The 9400-nt window shown below is 33.0% G+C and overlaps 2 protein-coding genes across 2 annotated transcripts; both read left to right on the forward strand.

Annotated features, from left to right (window-relative positions):
- The first annotated feature begins 5032 nt into the window (after positions 1–5032).
- Positions 5033–5822, forward strand: LOC116013069. Its single transcript, XM_031252729.1, has 2 exons — positions 5033–5702; positions 5755–5822. Exons 1-2 carry the CDS (start codon positions 5033–5035, stop codon positions 5820–5822), a joined length of 738 nt encoding a protein of 245 aa, XP_031108589.1.
- Positions 5823–7523: 1701 nt separating this feature from the next.
- On the forward strand, positions 7524–8801 carry LOC116012261 (rust resistance kinase Lr10-like). The gene is made up of 2 exons (XM_031251764.1): positions 7524–7530; positions 7645–8801. Coding segments are annotated over exons 1-2 (1152 nt in total). The 5' UTR covers positions 7524–7529; the 3' UTR covers positions 8796–8801.
- The last annotated feature ends 599 nt before the right edge of the window (positions 8802–9400 follow it).

Genomic DNA, 9400 nt, shown 5'->3' on the forward strand with positions numbered 1-9400 from the left:
TTCATGCACGCTATGAATCATATAACTTAATATATGTATATATAAGCTCATAGAGTCATAGGTTTGTGATGAATACGTACGTGTACGTGTAATTGTGGCACGGAATTGCAGAAGTGATTTTTTATAGTCCCACATGCTATGAAAGTCCTAAGAAAGTATCACAATCTAGCCTTTGATGGGAGACCAATGAAGATTGAAGTTGTAGAGGTTTAATTTTCAATTCTCCAATTTAAGATGACTCTTTGTATGTAGGAGATAATAATTCAATATTCATAAGGAATGTTAAATATCAATACGTGCGTAGATCAATTTATGCCTTTGTTCTAATCAAAACAGCATGCATTTTACCTAATTGTACTACAATATAAGACAAATTAAACATATATATATATATATATATATATATATATATATATATATATATATATATATATAATCTATATCTATAATCTATAATCTATAATATTATTAAAAACAAAATTCTCATTTCGTTTATTCCCGCACAAACACTTCAACCCAAACAATTTAAAAAGAAAAAAATATTTAACAAACAATAGAAAAGGAAAATAAAAAATGATCCATAATTCAATGATTAATATTAATAATGTTAGCAGTAAAAATCTGTTAGAGCGCAAATAAAAATAGTAAATAACATCTAATAAAAATTAATCATATGATTAATATATATAAAATAATATTTGCATAATAATATGAATAATTTGCCATTAAAATTTAAATTAGATGTATAAACAAATAATTATAAATTAATTTTCTCTTAAATAATTATTACTTTACTACGTGTTTATGTTTATTGGTTATAATATTATTTATAAACAAGAAAATTGCAAACTTTATTTGCAAAATTACAGTGATTTTAGTCTTCAATTGTAGACAAACAAGTCATATATTATTCAATTAATTAAGTAATACGTTTGCACTAATCTTATAATCAAATAAATGTGCATGCTCAATATTAGAATTTTTATAATTTCATCTTTATTTTTATTATCTAAATATATAATAAAAAATTTTATCCGTGCCTTACACGAGTAATTGTTTAATTATTTGCTCTAATTCAAGCAAGGAAAACATAAAAAAAACATAATCGATCAAACCAATTTCATCAATTTCGCTATATAATATTCGATGTTATAATTTATATAACCGTATATATCGATCCAAATATTATTAAAATATTATAATAAATCCATTCCGTGTAACGCACGGGCGAAAATACTAGTTTAATTTAATAAGAGTAAAATAGAGTGAGAAACTTAATTATGTCAAATTTGATTGAGATGAGGTTCGAACCTAAGACCTTTCTTATAGAAATTAATGGGTAAGTTAAAAGTTAACGGAATATTAATGCAGAAGATATAATATTTAACGGAAAACTTAACGGATAATCATAAAAGTAAGGTTAAATTAGGTAATCTCTATTAATAATATTAATCTGAATTATCTTAACCATTTATTTGATTAAATAATTCATCTGAACCATCCATTTGATTAAATAATTTGACCGCCATTTTTTCTACCCATTTTAGGTCTAACTCTCTTTGGCTCTTATTAGTATAGTAGATATTATTTTACACATCTCACTAACCATTTTTGCATAATTTGATACCCCATGATTTCGTGTGAAGATAAAAATAGACTACCTAACATGTATTTTTTTTTTTGAAAACACCTAACATGTATTTAAATTCACATGTACACAGCATACCACGAACACCATGCATACATCCGCATAGAAAACTTCTTGTATATTACAAATGACAGACTCAAAAATATTTTTATCATTCTCCCATCAACAAATTCAAAATTTCATTCCGAAAATATTACCGCAACGGGAAAACCATTCTTTACACTTGGCATCTTGTTTTCAAAGCTTTCAAGGCAAGATATATGATTGCAGGTTTGATTTATTAAATACTTATAGATTGCTGGAAAAAATGCTTGTATTCTGTAATATTTTTGAAATAAAACAAAAAATACAGAAAAAAAAAAAAGGAATACAAATTGGATCATTTGACATCTTCAGACAAGTACTCACTTTTCTATATAAGTACTAGTTATCACACGCGCATTGCGCGATTAAACCAATGCCCAATGTGTATTTTTAAATTAGTTTTCCTTAATTGGTTAAAGTAGTTATATAATAATGAGAGAGAAAAAAAATGCTAAATTAATAAAAATCAAAGAAATAGTCTCGATGCTTATATATTTTAATAAAACATAACGAAATTGTAAATAGCTAAATTGCAACTAAAGTAAGTAGAAACAAATAAACCACTTACATGGGAGCAAATGACGTGTCAATCAGATATTTTTGGTCAAATCAGCTATTTTTTGGCTGATAAGCCAATAACCAAACACCCCCTTTAAGTTATCCTTAATTGAGAGGGAAAAACATAAGGTGAGTCATCTCGTAGGATTTGGGCAATCATTGCACAGACTTCAAAAAAGCGTAGAGCTCTATGTGAAGGCGGTTGACTCAACGGTGTATCCTAGAGGTGATTAGAAATTGGAGAGATTCTCATGCTAAGCCAAAACGCGTGGAGATGCTTATGTCACACTATCACGCATGCTTAAATGGGTCTTTGAGGCCAAAGGGGGCAAAGTTGGAAAGACCATGTGCATCGTTCCCATTAGTGGGCTCAGCTTGGAAGGCCTGTGGAAATTGTGGATTGAATCAAACCCCTTTTCTTGTGAATTAATATGATTGAGAGATTTTACCATGCAAAACAGTGAGTGACCTTGGGGTTGTTTGGAGTCCTTACATTTTGAGCCAATTGAGGGTACCGCACTCACTTTCCCATTTTTACAAAGTAGCAAGAGGAATAACATATCATTGATTTCTGGTATTTCAATCTGCTTAACTTAATTTTGTCTTGCTTGAGGGCAAGTAAGGTCTAAGTGTGGGGAGATTGAGAATTGTAGCTTTGGTGAGATGCACTCAATAGCTAATATGAGTCCTAGTAATCCTCTATAATCTCATAGTCCTCACCTGAATATAATTTTATATAGGTTCCGGATCAAGTGAAGAGCTATCATTAGGTGAGAACCCTGTGGACTAATCAAGATCATCCATTTATACTGATCTAACGGCTATGAATGCAACAACACAACAAAGTGGGCGAGATGCACAACATTCACACTATGAATGCACAACAAACTGAGACCGAATGCACAACAATCTGAGATCGAATGCACAACAAACTAAGAACGAATGCACAACAAACTGGGCGCGAAAAATTAAATCTATTTCATATAATTAATCACAACCATTGAATTATTTAAATCAAGAGATAGATAAGTCCATAGGGTCCTCACGTAACTATAGGTCCTCATTTGATCCTTAATATATATATATATATATATATATATATATATATAATTTTGTTCAAATGTGGCCGCGCCTTCCGGTGCGGTCGGTGCGGTTCACACCACTATGTATACAAATATACACCACTCAATGTTAGAAAATGTACCACAATGAAAATACACAAAAACATCAAAAAACACACCACACACTCAAAATAATGTACCATAACTTGTGTTTTTTGGTGATGCGTACCTAATGGTGCATATTTGTGTGGTGCATTTTCTAACATTGAGTGGTGTATGTTTATATACATAGTGGTGCGGCCGCACTAACCGCATGTTAAGGCGCGGCCACACTTGATCATGACCCTATATATATATATATGTGTGTGTGTGCGTGTGTGTGTGTGTGTGTATGTATACAAAATTCGAACATATGACCTTCCATAACATAATACACACATTTGTCACCCAACCTAACTAATCAATTGTTTACTTTATCTATATATTCTCATATATTTATATCGAAAACATGTACTATATATACATATATACATACAAAGACTATATATGGGGGTGGAGTGGGGTGGGGACAGTTGCCCCCACTGCCCCCACTGTAGCTCCGTTCCTGGAATTACTGAAATGTCGAACATTTTTGTGCAAGAAATTAGCTCTGTTACACTGTAGAGATATTGGGAAGAGTGAAGACGCCGCAACATAAATGAAATGGCATGGTTTGGTAAGGCATGCTATCTGGGTTATATTAGTAACTTGCAAAAAATGCAATCCGTTGGCCTTGACCCATATTGTACTGAAACCAGTTAACCATAGACTTATTAAGTGTGAAACTTCATTTGTGGTGTCATTTCAAAGCTTAAGTATCACGTTATAACTCGGCGTGACTAGGAAAGATTAAAATTAAAAAAATAGTCTTTCTTTCAGCTCAAGTTAAACCAACCTCCGATTTTATCAAGTCTAATAAAGTATTATAGAATATTCTTTTAATTTGATTGTGAAGAGAAGGGCCAGATTCGCATCAAGTAGGAGGAAGTTTCTGCATGTTGTCACCATACATACACGTCAATTGACTTAGCTTGCTGCTATTACTAGGTCTTCCTTCGCTTAATTGTCTTTTTTTTTTAAATTAATTTTAGTTATCTTGTTTTGTTTGTAGTGAGTTTATTGTTCTTCATTTCTAGATCCACTCATACTTATTAGGATCAAGGGTTTATTACTGCGCCAAAACTTATAACTCATAGTAAAGGTATAATTTTATTTCTGTATAAACGGCCATCACATTTTTTAAAGACAGGATGTTGAATTTAGAGCCTTTTCCTGACAATACCTTAGTCACCAATTGATAAACTTGGTCATTTACTGGCCATCGCCCAACGAGGGTTGACTCTGCTATTAGAAGGAAAATTAATATCATCAGAGACAGAGACATACAGCTTATTCAATATTATTTGCGTGGTAGCTTGAATTGTCCATGGAAACTACTGAGTAATTAACTTCCCTTAAATTAATAGAGGTCAGGCCAGGACAAGAAAGACTTTAGACTTACAATTCATAAGCGAGTCAGTGAATGCTTTATCTATATATCTTTTATCCTGTGCAGCTGCATTTTTGCTTCCTTAGCTTCTTCATCTAATCTAAACTCTAATAATTAATAGCATTGAGTAAAGAGTAGAAGAAGAAGAAGAAGATGGCAGGAGTGTTGATGATTGTAATGAGTTTTGTGGTTGTGTGGTGTGCCATAAATTGCAGGTCATCCCAGATAAACATAAACAACGACAACTGCACTTGTGCTTGTGGTACCATTCAAAACATTAAGTATCCTTTCCGATTAGCCGGTGATCCCACCTCCTGTGGCCTTCCCGATTACCAACTTTCCTGCGTAAACAACCGCACCATTCTTCTTCTCAACTCTAATAAGTCATATTTGGTACTTTCCATAAATTATACAAGGCTTACAATACGACTTCTGGATCCTGGTCTTGAAAATCTTAATAATCACAACAACTTCAACTCCTGCTGGCCAGCTTTCCCACGTTATACTCTGATGGAGGCTGATGTGCCCAAACAGTATTCATCTTCCATGAACGCTTACGCGATATTCCTCGGGTGTAGAAATCCAGCAGAATCCCCCTTATATGTGAAGATGGATGCCTGCAGTAACAACACTACTACTACTACTTTGTCCCACTCTTACGTCTTAGATGGGGGTAGTATAGGAGACATAGAGAATTCATGTAGCATCGCAGCGCTTGCTTGGTACTCATCATCTAGAGCTACACCATACAGAAGCACTGATGAAGAAGAAATTGGTGAAGCACTGGCTTGGGGGTTTGAGCTCTTCTGGTTTCGTTTCAACTGTACTACTCAATACTGTATATCTGATAACTGCTTCATTCGTACTGACCACAGCGGCGCATTCATCAACTGCCATTATTATCGGACTTCCTGCGGTCTCTTATCTTGGCCTCCTCATTTAGAGTTTAATCACAAGTGTAAGTACATTTCATCACCACACCACAATACATTAATCTTTATTTTATTTGAATACAATTATTTTGGATCTTTCCCATCTTTCTTTTAGCTTCAATACTAAACCCTCATTAAATTAAATTAAATTTCTCTCTATGTAGTTGGTTTGGGGCCTGCCTCTGGTACCCGGGCTATTTGTTACTGTGATTCTAAAATTATGTTTATGCAATTAAGTAACATATTATGTATCTTTAATTGACACATTACATGTCTCCAAATAAATTAAAACACATAATATGTTAAATATATTATCTTGTCTTCAAATTATTTAGAAGCACGTATTCTATTAATTTAATTCTCAGATGAATGAATTAATGCCCATCATGTAGTGCTACACTTCTAAGATGAATGAATTAATATTAGAAATTGCAACATGAAGTCAAGAATAGCAAATAAATTTAAAACAAAGACCACCTGTGCCTTTGGCAATCATTATTGCATAGACCATGGTTTACACAGCTGTGTGGACCAAAAATAAAAAGTATATTATTTTTGTACTGAAGGTACATTATTTATATACTGTAGGTACATTATTTTAGGGTACATTATTTTTTTTACTGAAGGTATTATCAAATAATGTACCTACAGTACAGAAATAATGTACTTTCAGTATAAAAATAATGTACTTTTTATTTTTGGTCCACACAGCTGTGTGGACCATGGTCCATGCTTGAATTTTTGGAAGAAGAATTGAATATCCAATCTCAACTCCTATACGCTAACACTGTTTTTCACTGGATAATATAATGCAGGTCTAAAAGAGCTGTGCATAAGTAAGTTCACTACCCTCCATTTCTACATATACTCTTTTCTCGGATACTTAATATGCTCATTATTTTCATTTTTCTGAGCCGAAATAGAATTAAAATTCCATAGAAAATTATTTATTAGGAAAATTGGTTTCATTGTTTTTTCCATAGTTTGGTTGAATTTGAAATTATAAAAATAATGAGTATAAAAACTTATATGCTTCCTACACAATAATAACGATAATAAAAGTAAAAGTGAATCACAAAGTCAAAATAGTCACATCACTTTTATCTCATAACTAAAGAAATGAAACGGAGAAAAATATTATTTTTCATGAACAAAATAGGGGTTCAAAAGTTATCTGAATGGTGTTTGGTTTAGGGTCCACCTACCTAGTCCACAGGGGTCTTTTCACTTTGGGCATAATCCCACACTGTTTCTCTTCAATGATTATTGCATTAACCATGGTCTACACAGTTGTATAGACCATAAATAAAAAGTACATTTTTAATATACTAAAAGTACATTATTTTAAAGTACATTTTTTAAGTACTGAAAGTGCATTATTTTATATACTATGAAATAATGTACTTTTAGTATAATAAAAATGTACCTTATATTCATGGTCCACAAAATAATTTATCGTTTCTCTTCACTCAAATACTGCACACTAAGCTAGTGAGTTAAACTCGTGCTGACTATTGAATGTCGGATCTCAACTACGCTAACACTATTTCTCATTGGATAATATAATGCAGGTATAGTATATCTGTGTATAGGTAAGTTCACTACCCTCCATCTCTACATATACTCTTTTCTCAGATACTTAATATGCTCATTATTTTGCTTCTTTTTTTTTTTCAAATTAAATCACAGGTTATGGTGCATTGGGTTGGAAATACATTAGTAAGATTATATTCTCTTCATAAAATGCTGCATTATGCATGTGTTATATATTATTGATGTTTAATTTGGTCCTAGCTCCTGCTTTTTAAATTTAATTTTTATTTTTCTTTGCAGTGTATATCACATTGGGAAGATTTAGTTTGGGTTTACTATTCCTAATCAGCATAGTAGTGTATAAAATAAGGCGGCGCCACTTGTCAGCTTATGACACCATTGAGGACTACCTAAGCGGTCCAAACAACCTCATGCCAATAAGATACTCCTACTTCGAGATCAAGAGAATGACAAATAATTTCAAGCACAAATTAGGTGAAGGAGGCTATGGAACTGTGTTCAAAGGAACACTCAGAAGTGGCCCTTTTGTTGCTGTAAAGATGTTGGGCAAATCCAAGGCTACTGGCCAGGAATTCATTAGCGAAGTCGCCACTATTGGTAGGATTCATCATACTAATGTTGTGCGCCTCATTGGCTTTTGTGTTGAGGGTTCAAAGCGTGCGCTCTTATATGAATTCATGCCCAATGGTTCCCTAGATAAATACATATTTCCAAAAGAAGAAAACTTTTCATTGAGCCATGAGAAAATGTTTGAGATCTCCCTTGGAGTGGCTCGTGGGATTGATTATTTACACAGGGGTTGTGACATGAGAATATTACATTTTGATATCAAGTCTCATAACATTCTTCTGGATGAAAACTTTAGTCCAAAAGTTTCTGATTTCGGACTTGCAAAATTGTATCCCGTCGAAGATAGTCTCGTGTCACTCACTGCAGCGAGAGGCACAATGGGTTACATGGCACCGGAATTGTGCTACAAAAACATTGGCGGAATTTCACATAAAGCCGATGTTTATAGCTTCGGGATGCTGTTAATGGAAATGGTAGGGAGAAGAAAGAACTTGAATCCATTTGTAGAGCAGCTAAGCCAGATTTATTTCCCTTCATGGGTTTATGAGCAATTGAAGGATGGGAAGGACATTGACATGGATGATGCAACAGAGGAGGAAAAGAAGGTTTCAAAGAAGATGATAATAGTGGCACTGTGGTGCATACAGATGAATCCTAGTGAGCGTCCAAGCATGAAAAAAGTAATGGAGATGCTTGAAGAAGAAGATGTTGAATTGCTAGAAATGGCGCCAAAGCCTTTCTTGTCTCCCGACGAATTGCCAACTGATGAAAACTCGATTGCAGATGCTCAAAATGTGGAGTCGCCACTGTTATCAGATAATCCCGTGAGCTCCTCTAATCTTGAAGTGTGTGAGAACTAAATAATATGCAGCTTATTACAATGCTCTGTTCTGTAATATTTTTGTTTTAGTTTGTTTATTCATGAAACTACTTTAACAACCTTGCTTAGCCTAAATAAACTAAAATAATAAAATTTGTTTTCTGTATCATGCCCTTAGACTGGATTTATCCTTGAAAGAGGCATACTTTCAAACTGATATAAATGCCTATAAATTTTATTTTTTTTCTGTTTACACGTGTATTGCAAGTTTGTATAGATTTGACAGCTTTTGTATTTTTTTTTTGTGAGATCGCCCCACACAAAGAGGATCCTATCTGACCTTTCTGAGTCTGGATCTGCTGGCATCGGCAAGAAGTAGCCTAACAAATCCTCAAGAGGAGCTTCTAAGACCATTGTACACTAAATCTTCACCAAGATTAACAAGAAAATCGGCACATTTGTTACCTTCCCTCAACACATTTATTAAATTTTATTTTATTATAGATTTTTATATATGGATATATTTATTGAAAAATATATTAATTTATTATTGTGATATGAAAGTGGATGGAATCACTTTTGAAAATGAGAAAGTATATATTGTAGTAATGTAAAGAAAATATAGAAAAATTTGTAAATTTAATG

Source organism: Ipomoea triloba, chromosome 3, assembly GCF_003576645.1.
Source record: "Ipomoea triloba cultivar NCNSP0323 chromosome 3, ASM357664v1".
NCBI classification, from domain to species: Eukaryota; Viridiplantae; Streptophyta; class Magnoliopsida; order Solanales; family Convolvulaceae; genus Ipomoea; species Ipomoea triloba.